General features: G+C 39.3%; 1 protein-coding gene across 3 annotated transcripts in view; it reads right to left on the minus strand.

Annotated features, from left to right (window-relative positions):
* Positions 1–17750, minus strand: part of MOCOS (molybdenum cofactor sulfurase) — a 233051-nt gene that overhangs the window by 12911 nt on the left and 202390 nt on the right. For 2 of the 3 annotated variants that reach the window (XM_040549017.1, XM_040549018.1), the window contains 5 exons: positions 16260–16422; positions 9858–9939; positions 5807–5931; positions 5092–5197; positions 780–906 (listed from right to left, as the gene is read on the minus strand). In XM_040549017.1, coding sequence (XP_040404951.1) covers positions 780–906; positions 5092–5197; positions 5807–5931; positions 9858–9939; positions 16260–16422 — 603 coding nt within the window. Of the gene's footprint in view, positions 1–779; positions 907–5091; positions 5198–5806; positions 5932–9857; positions 9940–12134; positions 13202–16259; positions 16423–17750 lie in introns of those variants that run through there. The other variant, XM_040549019.1, reaches the window with a different exon arrangement.

The following is a 17750-nucleotide window of genomic DNA, read 5'->3' on the forward strand; positions in this document are numbered from 1 at the left end:
GAATAAACCCCTTTCACATCCTGGGCAATGCATTTACAAATACACATTTCATAGCTAAGGACCAGACCAATCCAATACAACACGCAATGCATATATTCATCTTTCCCTTTGGTTTCACGTGTTGCTTCTTCATGGAACTTTTGTTGAAGTTCTTCTAAAAAGAATTTCTTTGCCAACAAAGTCTGACTTGATAGCATTTTCCTTACAGTACAAAGCGCATTATGTTGTTAGATATGACATGAAGAATAATGTATGAAACAGCCCTACCTAAGGCTAGACTAAGAAACATGTCTTGAATGAAGATTAGAATGCATACACCAGAGAGCAATAGACAGTGATCATTCACTGGTATTCATGTTCAGACTTTTGGCAATCATTTTCTTAACGTGCAGCAATCTGAGACTGCATTTGGACTATCATACTTAAAAGCTGCTCATATTCTCTTGTTACAAGCTGGTTCAATATTTGCCGCAAACTCAGCCTCAAAACAGCGATTATTTTTCACCTCAGTTGGATGGAGGTGGGAAATGTTATGAATTATGAAATAAAAAAAGGGGTGGAGAAATATGTCAAAACCTCTCAATTACATTGCAGCATGTTTGTCACAGGTCACATCATGTTTTTTTTCTTTTTACACACTTCATAAATTGCATCTGCACATACTGTGCCACCCATATTCCAGTCAAAGCCTTACAAAAATTCTCAGTCTCCAAGTTTAAAATACTTTGTGCTAGAGGACAACATCCTGTAGGAGTAGGACAAGGGAGATAAGTTCATACCTGGAATCGCAGAGCACCTATTGAAATCTCAGCCCACTCTTCTTCTTCAAAGGACTCTGGTGCACTGATGACAATGTTGGCACGGAAACGCTGGATTAATTCCTCTATTTCCAATGGGTCTTCCAATCTGTACCACAGAGTTCACAACAGAAAAGAAAGAATAGGCTTTATTACCGAGTTCTGCACTAGTTTTTTGTGCTGTAAGAAGCTAGCGGCTAATAGGATTCATCAAACAGATGAATCTCCATAATAACTTGGACCAATTTTTATTACAAAGGCTATAAAAAAGGCACACGGTATTTGACTAGAATTTGTAATGATCTAGGTGGCTTCTTCAGGGCTGTAACCTGGAACTGTAAAGTAGGCAGGAAAGCATGCGGAGTGGCAATTATAATTAATGCATATGAGAAAATTTCCTCATTAGTTATATGTAAGGATAATGGTAGCAAATAAAAAGATCTTTTGACTAAGCTGGTTTAAATTTGACTGGTTAAATGCTTCTAAAAAGAAAGCAAATACAAGCATATTCTGCATATGCTGCAGTAGCAAAAGGGACGAAAATTACAGATGCTGAAGGTGAAAAAGGCCAGTAAGGCATTTTATGAGAAATGTATTCCTTATATTATTATTTGCCTTCAGGTTGCAACAGATTGCACCAAATGACAGGTGTTTTGAAAAAAATTAATCTCTGTGTGGAGATATCTCCACCTCTTTACAGGCATTTGAACTGCCAGGGTGTAGATTTGCGTCAGTGCTGAGAACATACATGAGGGAGAGAGAACAGCAGGCTGCATACAAATACCAGAAAGCTGGCTGCACCTTTGAATTGTTGTCTTCACTGTCCTTCTAAAGGAGAATCCTGCCAGTAGCATAAAAAAGGACAGCCCTAAAATCTGTAACGGAAGTTCTCTGAAGTGAGGAAGAACAATTCATTTTGCATTAGCTATGATGGACGTGAACAACTTCCAAAGCTCCATCAGCTGTAGTTGGACAACTTTTGGATAAGACACCCTCCAGCAGAGACAGAAACCTGGGTTAAGTAGTGAAAAGAGGTTTCTGTTTTGGAAAAAAAAAAAAAAAAAGTTTTAATAAAGTAAGGACAAAAAGTTTAAAATTTGTGTTTTAATTAAAATATGGAAAAACATGTAAAATCAAAGCACAGGGAAAACTGTTCACATCAAACAGTCTTGGCAGAATAGGTCTGTTAGGTGAAAAAAGGGCTTGATTTTATTTAAAATAGTCTGGAAGATCTTCTTTAGCAGACAAATGTGCATAAGGATAAATCAACTTTCAGTCAGACCACACAACCCTGGCTCCGACAAGCTTTTGCTGTTCACAAGGCTTCAGGAGCCTGGGGGTAGAAAGTGGGGTGGGAAGCTGAAGGGCTCCAAGTTTTCCCTAGAGATCCCACAAGCATGTCTCAATCCACGGCTGAGGCAGAGCTTATCATGATCGGAGTAGACAGGAGCCAAAGGAAAGTGTAGACTATGCTGATGCTGAAAGTGACAGGGAAGAAACTAGCAGTTACTCATGAACAAATTCAGTTCCACTGTTTTGCTTCCTGCCTTTGCTGTGGACTGTGTGGATACCTGGCTGAAAGGAGTCTGGGTGCTGTGCAGAGGGAGCTTTGAATAAATTTTGTGACATGCGAGCATTGGCTACCCAAGCTGGTATTAATGGGGGCATCAAAAGCCCCAATAACCTCAGAGCTGAGCTCACAATGCCCTGAGCCAGCTGCTAAAAAACACTTCTAGTTTCTACTTTCAGCCTGTGCTGCTGCTCCTCCGAGACTGCAATGCCCACACTCCTGCTCTCCCTCTACCTGCTCAGGCTCACCTCCAAAATACCTCAGCTCTCCCATACCTATCCCCAGCCCTCAGAACTGCTTGTAACTACTTGGCAGCATTTATCGGAGTAAATTTGTATTATTTCCTCTCCCTCAAAACATCAATCAGTTGGATAGAGGCACCTTCATCCTGCAAATCTCAACAAGGATCTGTTGTGAAAATCAATGTCATTTGCCAAAGCTAGCCTGAGTACTTAGGATTTTCCACAGCAGTGGGCCCTGCAATGCAGAAAGCATTCCATATATTTAACAGGCAAACCTGAAAATGATTATTTTCACCTTCAGGGGAGTATTTGTATTGAGAACATTTGGGCATGAGGCCAGGCCACGGGGATTTTCATGGGGGTGGCATATAACGGCAACAGCAGAGATGATTGTCTCATTATACATGTAGTTCTCCATCAGTATGTTACATTCTAATTTTTAATTAAATTGCTGTTACTGTTTTAGATCACCTCTCAAGACCCAAATGTAAAGGGGAAGATTAATTTTACTAACTATAGAAGATGCAAAGAAAGAGAAACTATTAAAACTCAACTGAAGATTGAAAGGGTCCTATAAGTCTTAGCAGGTTTCCATTAAACAAAACCAAACCCACATGCCAAGAAGATAACTAATACTTTCTAAAAAATACAGCCATTTAATAAAGACCACTATGTGCAGATTCTTAAATGTTTATTGCATAGTTCAATATTTTGAAAGTTTGCACATGGTGATTCAGTAGCAGTGCAGAACAATGATGCAGTATATAATAAATTAGATATTAGATTAGATATTAGGAAGAAATTCTTTACTCTGGGGGTGGTGACGCACTGGCACAGGTTGCCCAGAGAAGCTGTGGATGCCCCATCCCTGGAAGTGTTCAAGGCCAGAACGGATGGGGCTTTGGGCAACCTGGTCTGGTGGTAGGTGTCCCTGACCATGGCAGGGGGGGTTGGAACCACATGAACCTTAAGGTCTCTTCCAACCCAAACCGTTCTATGCCTCTATGATTGTATGATGCTGAATTAATTTTCTCAGCACTCTGAGAAAGCACTGCATGGCAAGCACTCTTGTGCTACAGAGTGGGAAGTGAGATGCTTCTCAGGCATAATGGCAGCTCCAGTCACATCTGGAGTTTCCTTTAAGAAAAAATAAATTACAAACCGAGTTGTACTGGGGGGAACACTGGAAGATATTAGGTGCAAAAATAGTGTATCATCTGACGTTGTATATTTCAAAGTTCCCTGTCCTCCTTCATCATCACATGCTGCTTCATCTGGTCCCTTCGCTTTTTCTTTGTACTCAAATCCCATATCTGGTAGGCTTCTTGCTGGATCTCACCATGGAAAATACCCATTGTGAGTAAGGGATGCCTGCAAGCATTGTTTGGCCAAGGAGATGTAAACCAGACAGTCAAACCTCAAAAGAAGGCATTAATTATCACTGAGAAAAGGTAGTCAAAAAGAAAGAGATGTAAAGGTTCAAACTTTTGCCAGGCATTTTTCCCAGGATACTGCTGTCACATGCTGAAATTGCCCAACTACTTCTTCCTAAAGAAAGAAAACCCTCAGGCAATGCAAGTTGATCTGTAGCGGTGCTTAATGCAGTCAGTGGTTTTAAACCCTAAAGCTATATACCTATTTTCCTACAGCTATACATATATATGTATATATGAATAACTCTAAACAGGAGTTTCATTGCAGGGCAACATGTTTGGTGGGTGACCTAAAGGAGAGAAGGTGTTTCCAAGCAGAGGCAGGATAGTTTGGTGAGACAAGAAGAGGGGAGCATGAGCTCAGAAACAAACACATAGGTTGTGGGGGGGCACAGCTATGATGGAGGCCTTGAGGAAGGATTTTCTATGGAATTTAGGCCAGTTCTCAGTTCAAGAAAGAACAACTCTCCATGGTCAGCTTACGAAAATTTAGTTAATATTGGGTTCCTCATCTCTGAACTCTGGGCCAACTCAAATGTTTCATTTGTTGCCTATATCTCCCACTTTGGTACAAGTAATGCAGAATTAATTAATTAATTAAATACAGTCCTGCAAATAGTTACTATTTCTGTTGTGAATGTTTGCTCTAACCTGAACCCTTTCCATGGGGAAAAAATATTTCAGTAAGTAGGAAGACCTTAAATTTTCATCTAATAAATTATATCGAGGAAAACTAATTATCTGTGTTCTTCCCACAAACAGAAATTGGTTGATTCCTGACAGTCTCCTACCATCAGATCAATTGACAAGAATTTTGTTTAAGTTCTCATAAAGATGACTGGCAGGTGGGTTATGTTCAGGCATTTAACCCAAGTTTTCAGAAGTAATTCAGGAATGGGTAATTATAGCAGTTTAGTACCTATATATTTGTTGATCATTGAAAAGTAAGTATATCTCATTTTCTAGAAAAAACAATTACATTGGTATCTTCTGGCAAGCTGCTGGAATCTAAGATGGCTGAGAGACATTTGAGGACAGAAGGACCTTACCTTGCAGAAATGTGTTCTTTCAGCTGCAGAATGCTTGCTACATTTATCAGGAGGTATTGTGCTTCATTCACAAGAGAGAGTGAGATGCTTGTAGCACAGGTCAGACCTAAAAAAAATCAGTCCGACATTATAAAATTATTGTTAAAAATCAGGAAGATTATACTAGTAATTTCACCTCATCTTTCCCTTGACCTCTTATTCTTTCTCATTATATTTTTTTTTTCATTGGGCTCAGACACTAAGGAAAGACTCCAAGAATCCCCTCAGAACTGTAAATCATAATTATATAATGCATTCAGAAAACAAGATAGAGCTGAGATTTTAACAGTTTTGTAAAATAATTTACAAAAGCAATAACTATGGATTTTCAATGTTAATTTGATTGCTTTTATAATGAAATTTAATATAAAAATAAATTCTTTGTTTATAGATTTTTCATGACCATTTTTCAAAATGATCATTAAATTTCCAGACAAAATCATTGTAGTTATGATAAAAAAAAAAAAAAAAAGAAAAAAAAAGACTGAGGTATTTGTACATTTTCACCAAATGTAAAAAAGCACATAAGCACAGTTTGGGTATAAATGAACCCTTAGAAACCTACTAGGTCAATATTGTGTGACTCTTTCACTCTTTATCAGGGTAATTTTAAACTCATTGTGACTCCATGTTTACTAATTGAGGAACCACAATTTTTTTAAGAATGACAACAAACCTTTTGTACTTTTATGTTGCACGCTGTTTTTCCTGTCTGGACTTTGTCTTATCAAGCGGCATGGACGACCAAGAAACATAGAGAACCAGCCAGCAGTTTTTTCTCCACAGTCATACGTTTTTACCCTATCATGAGGAAGAAAGGACTTAACAAAATTTGATTGCCAAAACATTGATTTGCAAAACTGAAGACAAGTTACAAAGATGTTTCTTCTGCTTCTTTCCATATAAAAAATACTGAATCTGTATTGTCTGATGAGTGATAAAACAGACGTGAAGTTCTGCATAATTTTATTTCCCAATTTCCTCAACTTTACTCTGTTAGTCTTGAAGTTAATATTCATGAGATCTAATTTAGTATTATACAATTATTGTGGAATAAAGGATTATGTAGCTTTAGTGCTCAGACACTGACTCTGAAGTACAGTAACTGGTAGTTTGTATTACAACATTACAATGCAGTATTATGAAGAAGTTACTTTCCAGTCTGTGCTTTTTACTAAGACAAAGAGGATTAATCTCAGTTGAATTTAATATTGTCCCACTGTGCCACACCATATGTAATTTTTAATGATCCCATCAGGTACAATGATGTTCATTCCCTAATCTAATTCATGTTAATACAGACGCTCCACATTAAAACAAGTCTCCACTAGTAAAGCCCAAGCAGCAGTTTTTTTCTACCTAAAGATGGTTCCCATTACTAGTAACTTGTCTACTGAGTTATGCAAGGCTGGCAATAGATTTGCCATCTTTATCTGGATCTAAGCTCTACTAGAAGGATTTTCATCGTTCTCTCATTTCAGGAAGGACATAGATCAGACCTATTTGCCATTAGCATCCTCAGCACAGATGAAACTTAACTTCAATATACTAAAACCTGGGCTTCTAGTTTTAGTTAGTTGTCTGGTTCCCCTCAAAGAAAATGGAAAAAGATAAGTATTTTCATCTATATTAGACCTCAGGATGGGATGACTCTCACTCCAGGAATGTCTAACTGTCTTCATTGACTACAAAAGGAGATTTGCCTGATATCTAACTTTTAAATGGCATAAACAGGTAAGAGGAATGCAAATTCTCACAATGATCTAGGCAGGATTCTTGTAGAAAGGAAAGCGAAGTCAGTCCTGTGCTCACCTCTGCTCATCTCTGCTGTTCCTACAAAGAAACTGCTTTGTACGGTGACCCTCTGCTCTGTGATACAAGAAAACAGTTCCTTGTGATAAAAGATGCTAAGCCCTAGGATAGAGAGAGGAAGTGGCTTGGCTTTATGAAATGTTCAGTTGAATTTCACAGGTAGAAAGCCAGGAGAAGAGAAATAAAGAGATTTTATAATTCTACATGGATAAGATATATCTTCAGCTGCTGTTCTCACTTTTGAATTTGGTGAAGCTTGGCATCCCTCTCCCCACTTTGAGACCAAGCCGCTTCTAGTCAGTGATGTCCTAGAGCTGAAATGAAACACTGGTACCATGAGATGCAGGCACTGTGGCAAGAAACAGTGGCCAAAACATTAATCTCCACATGAGATTTCATAATCTGAGGTGAGCACTTCTTTTGTCCTTGGTGGTCACTGTGTTAGGGAGAAGGCAGATGATAAGAGGGCATGAATCCTTCATGGTGACAGTACAGGTAAAACAAATTCCCCATATAATTTTTCCCAACCTAACAGAGGTGACAGGGGTACTTCAATTTTCTGCTGAGCAAACTGCCTCTAGCTGCCTTCCAGGGCTTAATACAGTATGAGTCAGGATGAAAATTTGGACATCTTTTTTATTTGTTTACTCCTTTGAGTCACAGTGGCTGAGTTAGAGACGCACAGCATTCTAAATATTTCATCAAATGCCACTGTGTGTTTCTGTATTTCAGGACTCCTAGGTTTTCAAATTGCCTTCCCTTATTGTCAGACCATTTTCTGAGTAAGGACCATTGTCTCCTCAAGGTCTTTTTCAAAGTCCTTCTCCTGTAGCTCAATTCTATTCATTTTCTGTTTGTGTTTATTTCTGTCAAGTATTCCTTTACATCTGTCAATATTACATTTCATTTGGCACATCCCAGACAAGTTATAAAGGAGGTCATAGTCCTCTCAGATTTTACTTGCTGTCCACCTTGAGTTCCCCACTCATCTCACTGTTAATGCCATTTAGCTTTGGTGCCTAACAGCTGGTCCCTCTAGCTAGGTAATTTACAGAACAAGATTAAAGGACAGCTGAAGTCTGAATATTGATCTCAAGGGATGTAATACATACCTTCACCCACAACAGGATCAGTTCACCTTGTTTTTAACTATTCCTTTGTCTTCTTCTACCACTGATGTCATTCCCTTGACCCCTTTGATATTGTGGCCTGTCAAAGAGCAGGCTGTGTCCCTGCCTGTTTCAGTGGAGCACTAACCCTGAGCATTTAGGGCTTTCTACAACATCAATAATATTAATGCTAGCTTCTACTTTCATCTGCCCAGTGTTAGAAGTTATACTAAAAAGCCTTGTCCCACCAACGTGAGCAGCACCTGCTGATGGACGGCCCCTGCTGAGATGAATACTACCACTGATGAATTACCTCACAAGGGAAACGGGGCCTCGCTAAACTTTTGTGGCTGCTGTCAAGTTAAACTCCCCCTCGTGCCTGCCTGCAGATTTTATGTCATGTACTACCTCAGCATAAATTCAGAGTAACCACTTACACCAACAGAACTGGTGAAATTAGAGGCAGAATTAATACGCGGAGAATACCTCGAGTAGCACTTTCTTTTGAATAAAAACCTATAAGGTTTTGGGCCCACTGCTCACCTCAGACACTTTGCAGAAGAGACTCTGGACCACAAATCACCTCCTGTCTGTGCTACTGCAAAGCACTGTTTTGTTCCTATTTCTCATTTCTTGGCCCCAAATTTGGCAACAAATTATATACACGCGGAGAGAAAGAGAACCTAGGCTATTTCAGAGCAGGGCCTGTAATAGATGGGCTAACCATGGGGAGGCTAAGGATGAGTCAACACTAAGGGAAGTGGGACAGATGGTTGAAACAAATGACTCTTGGGTGAATTCCACTACCTGAGGAAAATACACTTCTGAGGAAAAGATCCCCTTTATCACCTGAATAGGTAGTAGAAAAGAAGGAGAAGATCATTTCCTCCATGGCTCCATGGGGAAAATGGCCAGGATTTCTGCTGGTTTGTTCATATTACCCTCAGAGAAGCAAATGTAAAGCATTACAAAGAATTGGTTAAAAGAATAAATAAATCTGTCTCTTTTAGTTGGACTTACCAAGGGACCTGGTGAAAAGAAATGTAGTAGATAATGCAAATGTACTTTAGGAAGGCACTTGATACACTGCCACTCAGAAAAATTAATGAGACTGGGAAGTACTTAGAAAATATGATGGATAAACACTTAAGTTCACTGATAGGAAATTAAATTATTCATAATGTTATATTTCACTGAAGTGCTATGTCTTTTGATCTAGAGTTAATGTTATTTCACATAGTCACCTGCAATCTTCCCAAGCTTGTTAAAGGGACACTGATCAACATGGGTGGTCAAAACAAATTAAAAAGGGTTGTAAATATAGAAAGCCGTTTATAACTTCAGTGGGTTCTAGCAAGTTTGAATCAGTGCAGCGTGAAACAGGCAAAGCTGACAGCATCATTACTATCAAATGAATGAACTGAATTTCTAGAGTCTTGATGAAGCCTCTGGTTGGCATTTGGAAGTAACTGGGAATACCCTTCCCTTTTCGCATCCTTGGAGCAAATAAAACAAAGATCTCTCTTATTCTAGTTAGTGTCAAGTCATCACAGTCTCTTATAATGTCCCCTCCCACCCCTCTTTTTTATTTTTATCATTATTTGTTGTTTTTTACCAGACACGCTGCACATGCCAAATTACCTACCTAAATCTTTCTTCTCCTGGCCCCCTGAATCATTGAACATTTATTGCTTTCCACCTTCCCTCTCTTCTTTTTTAAGTATTTTGCCCCGAGCGTCTATCTGATCATGTCCTGAGTGACACTGCGGCGATTTTGAGCTCGGATTCCCCTCTGCTCTCACTCACCTGTGCGAACAGACTTTACTCTCGCAGATCACGGCCTCTTTTCCAGTATTTTCTTCTAGTGATACAGATATTGTGTCCATGCCTACATGGTCAGACAGGAAACAAAATTAAAAATCAACATTTATGCAGAATCATAGAATTTTGATTAAAATGCCTATATCTTGCACTTGTTCATAATCACAGCAGCCACCCAAACATTGTGTGACAAAAATTCCCTTCCTTTTTGCTAGAATTATATTCTCTGCCTGCAGGTGGCTCCAAAGGACAATGCAAAGAGGAAAGGCTGCAGATGACCTCGGTAACCAAGCCACACTGAGGAATATACAATTTCAGCTTTGAGTAAATTAATTCTCCGTGTATCTCAGGCAATGGAACTGGCACAGAACTACTGCCTCAATCATGATTTCTGCTAAAAGGATGAGTTTATTGCTGTTATGCTCCTTCTAGCAAACTGGGAGATGAGATAATTACTGTTGTGTTTTTCTTTTGGAGTGGTGGGATGGACTGAACAGAAAGACGGGGGCATGGAAAAGACAAAATTAACACAGACTGTTCAAGAAAAGAAATATAATGTGTCATAAAATTATAATAATTTAAGTAAAGATAAAATGTATAGAAACCACAAATGAAGGAACTATTTTGTTTTCATGTATCTATCTCTAAGTTTAAACCAGATGACGAATCCCTGACAACGATCTATGTTATTAGTTTCTTCCATGATTTTCATATCTTGAAGAGAATGAGCCAAAGGGATGGAAAGGCTGTTGTGGTTTATTAGAAGGAAAAAGAAAAGCTGGACAGTATTGCTTTCTGTTAATTGAAAGCAATAATCTTAAATTATGAACAAAGTGTGGCTGTATGGCTGCAATGAATCCAACTCTTTCATTATACTGCAACATAAACCAACAAAGACTCTGATCTCCTTTACTCAGTTTTATATCAGCATATCTTGATTTCACTCACTACTTCCTGCTTCTTGCTTGTCCTACAAACAAGAACTAAGCTCTACTAGCTCTGTGGTATGGTGAAATCAAATAATTTTTTTCTTGTTGGAAAAGGAATGAAATGTAATTCAGATTTGCGATAGCCCACTACCAGCTCTGGTCCATGCAAGTTTTCACTATGGAAAGGCTTCCATTCTTTATTTAGCCAGTGATGTTAGTATACTTCAGAAGCAAAAACAGAGGAAGAAAAGCTGGGTTTATTTAGCAAAAATAAAACATATAAGTAATAAATGCATTGAAGTGGCTTGCAACAACCTGAAAAAGAAGACAATTTTGTCATCTTACAGACCAGAACAAATGCTCTTGTACTTTGAAACATTTAAACATTAGCATCATTCCTTCTGGAAGAGAAAATTTTGAAAGTTTTTGTACTATGTGTGCCCTTAGCTGTCACTATTTTTAAAAAATAATTTCTAAACATGGCATAATCACAAAATTTCTTAAAATAGAGTCTTGGGGCTTTAAAAAGCCCTGCTTTTATACACCAGCAAGTGTATCACATTTTTATTGAACAATATACATTTTACAGTGATGTTTAGGTCAGTTAAACATTGTTAATTACAATTTTATTCTATCTTAAGGCAAAAAAATAAAGCAGAATGTTGCCAGTTACTAAAATGTAAGAGCTGGCATTCTCCATGGTCATTTGCTTGATAATAAAATTCACAGATGTGCTCACAGTATTAATATATATATAAAATTATTCTTGTCTTTATAGCTCCTATTTTCAGTCAATGAGAAAAATTAGAGGTCTGTCATTTCAATAGACTGAAATATAAACTATTCATGTACATTCTTTCATCAGTGTATGCACATAATTCCCATTATTTTTATTGGCAGTAACACATGACCATTTGAAGGCAGAATAAACTCCATAAAGCGTAATTAGTTGCTCAGTTTTGCAAGCATCTTTCTATTCCAATATTTTAAAGGGCCTTCACAACACTTAAAATTTCTCACTCTGCAGTGGCAAACTAAGTCACAACTTGCCAGAATAATGCTGAGTGTTAGCTAAAATGTAAAGAGAGAAATTAGTCTTGAACAGAAATGTATTCTCATGCAAATTCCATTTGGCTTACTTTTGTGTGGGTCAGGAACTAGCACAGTGCTATCTATGTCCCCACATATTTGATGGAGCAGGACTACAAGATTTTCCTTGATTCTCATTCAAGCAATACATCTTTTAGAAATAAAGACTCTTTCTCTAAGCTGCTGGGAGTTTAACTATTAACTACTTCAGTGGAGGCAAGCTGTCAAGATAAAAGAAGTTATTTTTCTGCATGGGAGCTTTATTTAAAATGATACCAGTTTTCTTGAAGTGGGTCCTGTGATAGCCAGGATTTGGTGTATTCTTCACGTCAAAAAGAATAGGAAATGCCTGCTAACAACTACATAGCCTATGAAAATAATTGTCAAAATCCAGAAATGCAGTTTCCCAAAATTAAAAACTCCTTCCCTCTACCAAAGTAAGGCACAGCCAATGGCAAAACAAACACAGGCCCTTCCTCTTCCTCTGCTGTCACTTATCCCCTTCGTCAGGAGCCAGGTGAATGCCTGGAGCTTCCCAGCTGCCATGCAGGCCAATTAATTCTGCAGGCATGCCAGACCTTACCTAAGCCTTTGAGAAGTTTTGGCCTTGTCTAGAGCCCCAGTGTGACTGTCCTTGCTACCCAACAGCAGGACCATGTCGCTAGGTTTGTCAGACAGTGAGTCCATCCATCCAAGGCTGGTTGTTAGACAGGCTGCAGAGATACCCTACACACAGGGGCTAAAGAAAGCACCTGACGTAGTGTCTCAGCACGGGCAGGATTCAGCAAAAAGGTATTAAAGCAGTTACTGTCGCACTAAATCATACCCACAAATTAATTTTGTTGGACAGAGAGGACAGGGAATATTAAACCATATTGAAATAAAATAGCTACTAAACAAGTTTTTCCACTAATGAAAATTTCTAGAGGGAGAGGAACACACATGCCTGGAGGGGGAGAGAGGACAGATTCATTGTGTTTTAGAAGCAGAACAGAGGAATTCTTTGCCATAATCTAATAGTATTAACAGCAAGATGTTCTTCAGAAGAGTACATATTTCAGCTAGGGCGAGTTGGCTTTGGGCACTTACCAGAGGAACCTAATCCAGGAGCACAGTTGCCTTAGGCTCTCTCTGTTGGAGAGACATCTCCAGATAGCAAAGCACGCTTTAGATGTAGATCATTGCCACAGTCTGCTCTCGCAATGACAAAAGCACAGATGATAGCAGAGAAACTGGTAGAGAAAGCAGAGTAGTTTAAGTCTCCAAGCAGAAAGAAGGCAGGTAACTTGGCTGTAGCTGTCACCTGGTCAGCTGGAAGCAGATGCATTTTCACATTCAGCAGAGCAAGAAGTGCAGTGAAGGTGCAGCTCAAAGTATCTGCCTCCTCTTTTTTTTTTTTTTTCTTTTTCACCACCTCCCTCACCCGCTCCTCACCACAAGTGTCCCCATCACCATGCCCTCACCCTGGTCCCCCACCTCAGGCTGGAAAAAGTCAAAACGTGGTTCTGTTTGGTCAGAGAAACAGGACTGAAAGAAAGGAGATGGCAGAGAAATGAGAATTAGAGATCTGAGTGTTTTCCACCTACCAACACCTTCATAACCTTTTGCCTCATTAATGCAATGAAGTATGTAATGAAGATAAGGACAATAACATCTACCCACGGTTACAACCACAGTGGAGTCACATAAGTGGAAAAAAAATAAGAGAAACCCTGCACAGGGACTGTGCAGGCCGGGGGAGGAGAGGAGGAACTGAAGGAATCAAAGCTCCTCTTGGAAAGATGCATACTGCTACAGCTGGGGAAAGGCAGCTCGGGGTGGTAGCAATCCCCTGGGAGAAAGAAACTTGCAAAGCAATAAATCTGGAAGAGACCTGGAGGTGCCTGTAGTCAGCAGGCTAAGTGCTACAAATCTGAGGTACTGTTAGCCAGGGAAGGCTCTCTGAGCTGCAGAACAGCCATCCTGGCTCATCAGGGGGCTCCTGCTCCTCACCCTGACCATCGCTGCTCCAGCTACGCACACAGCATTCGGCCTCTCGTGCTCCACCAGCAACACACTACCGACAGGCTGGGGAGACTTGTGAACAGCCAGCAGTGATTAACATGAGACTTTCAAGTAAGGAGTCAACTAATTAAATTAAATGTCACAGCATCACAGACTGGCTGAGGTTGGCAGGGACCTTTGGAGGTCATCTGGTCCACCCCCCTGCTCAAGCAGGGACACCCAGAGCAGGGTGCCCAGGAGCATCTGCGATGCAGTGCCTAGCATGAAATGATTTGAGTGGGCGATATAGCAATGACCCATGTATCTGAAGGGATAGAAGAAAATAATAAAAATTTAATACATACAAACAAGTCATGAGTTTAGACTGCAGGTGAGTGGAAAGAGAACAGAATAAATATTGCAACAACTTTCTACAGATGTATCTGCTCAGTATTACCCTGCCTTTTCATGTGTGCCCATCACTGTGCTACCTTATGAGCAGTAACCTCTGGAATAGTCTCTCCAAGCAAATGAAAGCTATTCTCTCTCTGCTAAGCTTAAACATAAATAAATAAATAAATACTACAGGTTGCAAGTACACTACAAGAGTAAAAAATAGCAGAACTACCCTAAAAAGAGGGCCCAGACCACCTTATGCGCTAGGCTTACAGTTATCTGGAGTCATTATACACAGAATAAAACATACCGATAGATCATGGAATCATAGAATCAAGAATCATTAAGGTTGGAAGAGACCTTCAAGATCATCTGGTCCAACCATCACCCTACTACCAATGTCACCAACTAAACCATGTCTCTAAGCACCAGGTCCAACCTGTGTTTGTCTAGAGATAATGCATTTGTCTACAGAATGTGATGCTAGTAAGAAAAAAAGACCAAACCCAAAAAACATAATCAAGAGTGGAATGAAAAAATCTAAAGGTCCAGCAGAGCTGAACTTCTGAAAACATGAAGGATAAATAGAGAAGGTTTGGACAAGACTCCACATTGTGTCTACAAGCAGGAGGCACCGGCAGAAAGGAACTGAGATGGAAAGGAACTGAATTTCTAGAAATTATTATTTCTGAAACACTTGGTAATTTACAAGTTGTCAGAGAAGGCTGCATATGCAACCTTACTACAAAAATGTGCAACATGCTCCACATCAAATTGAAATGAATTGACAATACCTTTTCAAAAAATAATATAGAGGGAAGAGCAGAAAATAGCAGACTTTGGGACAGTGACCCAGACTGGAATTCCGAGGAATATAGAAGATTGTGCTTGGGATTTGAAACATGCAAAAAGTATACAAAAGACTAGTGGAAGTACCCAAATGTACATTTGGCCAACCTGACAGACAAAATAAATCAACTGGTCAGACTTGATATGATGGTGAGTATTCAGACAGTTGAAGGGGACAACAACTGTACTGTATAAAGAGAAAAGCAGCTGCAGTTACAGAAGCACCCATATGGAGTTCTAATTAGGGGGTGAAAAATCTGAATATAACTTCCCTTGTTTTGCTCTAGCTGTGGAAAATGTGAGCACATGTATTATTGACAGTTAAGACATAACAGGGTGAGTAAATGTTAGACCGCAGGGAAGTGATAAATGCCATTCAGCCACATGCAAACTTGGCATTAGTAATGACTTTTGTGGAATACAAACCTATTCCACCGTTTAGTGCTAACAGCACTGTTAGGAAAATAAATAATTCCTACCCCCAAGTAGCAAAGGGCTTTCCATAATGCTTTCCATACGGTTTTCTCTTTTTTTTTTCTCCCCTCGGCAGAGACTAAAAAGTGTTTTGATGAATCCAAAGCCCAAATATCATGCTTTTTTTCTGCCTGCTAGTGCAAGTATTTAACTGAGCTAAATAAATAAAGTTTGGTCCTTATCTTAATTCATATTAATTCCCACTGAATACTCTACCCCTCTAGTCACACAGCTGCTGGAAGGAGGAGAAGAGCTATAAAATGGGAAGGTCTTTGGCCAGGGTGTTTGATGTTAGACTTCTATTCCTTCACCTTCACAGAAGTAACAGTCCCTTCAGGCTGACGGACTCCCTTTTATGATGTGGAGGGACAGATTAGTCAGTAAATTTCCACATTTATCAATTCCCGGTTCCTTCCTGGAGTATCCACCTTATGACTGCACATATGGAGTCACTATCTACTTTCTGCCTGTCCCAACAATATGCTAGGAAACTACCCAGGGCTATTACAGCCTCAGCTTTTTTTTGGCCTACATTTGGTAGCAGAATTTGTCCCTTAAGTCAGTATGCACATACAGCATTCAGTTCTTTGGTCCCTGCATATAGGTGGTCTCTGGGTGTGAGTTTGACACCAGTAACAAAGGGGGAAAAAGAATATTGTTTACTTACCTTCTGCCTGAATGACCATAATCTTTTGCTTCAGATCAATTGAGGGATTTACAAGACACAACCTTGGCTCCTGCTTCTGAGTCAAGCAAACTCCATTCTGATTTACAACCATCCAGTTACGGTCATACAGCAAGCCCTGGTTTCCTACTGGCCATTCTGTAACCTGGAAAAGCAGCAGGAGGGGATGCAAAGGTTTAGAAAATGTTGGCTGCATAATACATTCATGCTGAGAAGAAAAGAGAGGGAAAAGAAACCATTAATGAAATTCCTTGAAATCAGGAAAGCTTGTGGAAGCCACTGTCAGCCGTTATAACAGAAACCTTAATTGCAAGTCAAAGATAAAGATCTCACTGGAAGCAACTGACAGAATAGAATGGAGTTACTATAATTTGTTGCATATTATCATACACTTTGATTTAAAAGAGCCATGAGAATACAGCAAACAATCACTGAAACACTCTGAAAGCTGTTTTCAGTTTTATACTCAGCCATTTTTAGGACCACTCCCCTCAACAATTTTCTTTTAATTCACAAAACATGAGGATTGCATGTGAGTTTTATGAATTAGGGCAAAACCAAAGAAAAAGAAAGCAAGGAAAATGTGAAATTCAGAATTCTGAATAAACTTCCACATTTTTCATAAAGCTAAACCCTCTTTATCAATGAATCTATCTGAGAAAACATCCACTGCTGAGGTTTCTGGTTTAGCAAGTACATAACAGTTTTTCCAAATCCCCTTGCAACAAAACACGTGTTCGTCTTTGCTAGCTGTCCTTCCATTGCTTTTGTAATGCTCTTTACTTCCAATAGCCTATACAGGCATATTGTCCTTGCCTTCATGGACGTTTTTCTGGTGAAAAGAACAGATGTTACTGATGCTACACAGATGGTAATTTTGAAATCAAAAAAGGGAACAATTTTAGTAATGCCTTTGGGTGATATTAATAACTGCTTTCTCCTTCAGAACATTAAAATATTAATACCATTATTTTAACATAAAGCTGGGCATTTAAACATACTGTTTCAACTCTTGTATGCTTTCTAGTCATAGCTGAATATGGAGAAAAGTTCACCACAGGTGAACTTTGTTGAATTCTTCTAGAGAAGCTTAGCACAGCTCACATGAATTAACTGGCCAAAAGCTTTAGCAAAAGGTGTTGAGAGAAAGGTATGTCAGGCACAGCCTGATACTCTGAAGAAAGCATGCCTTCAAGCACTGATTGGATTAATTAAAAATCACAATTTTGTTTAGCTCTGTCCAAAACCCCATAGAACCCACAAAATCCCATTCTTACAAATTTTTCCAGGCTTTGGAAGAGGCCTCAGCAACAGATTGACACCTAGGGCCCAACTAGAAGAAGCTGAGGGCAGGCACTCAGAATGTCCTGAAAGTGGAAACTGAAAGCATTACAGCTGAACTAGTCCCTCTAAATATTTTGGCCACTATCAACTATGTGAGCTATCAACTATATGACATACAGAAAATAATAG

The sequence above is a fragment of the Cygnus olor genome, chromosome 2 (genome assembly GCF_009769625.2).
Source record: "Cygnus olor isolate bCygOlo1 chromosome 2, bCygOlo1.pri.v2, whole genome shotgun sequence".
In the NCBI taxonomy this organism is placed as follows: Eukaryota; Metazoa; Chordata; class Aves; order Anseriformes; family Anatidae; genus Cygnus; species Cygnus olor.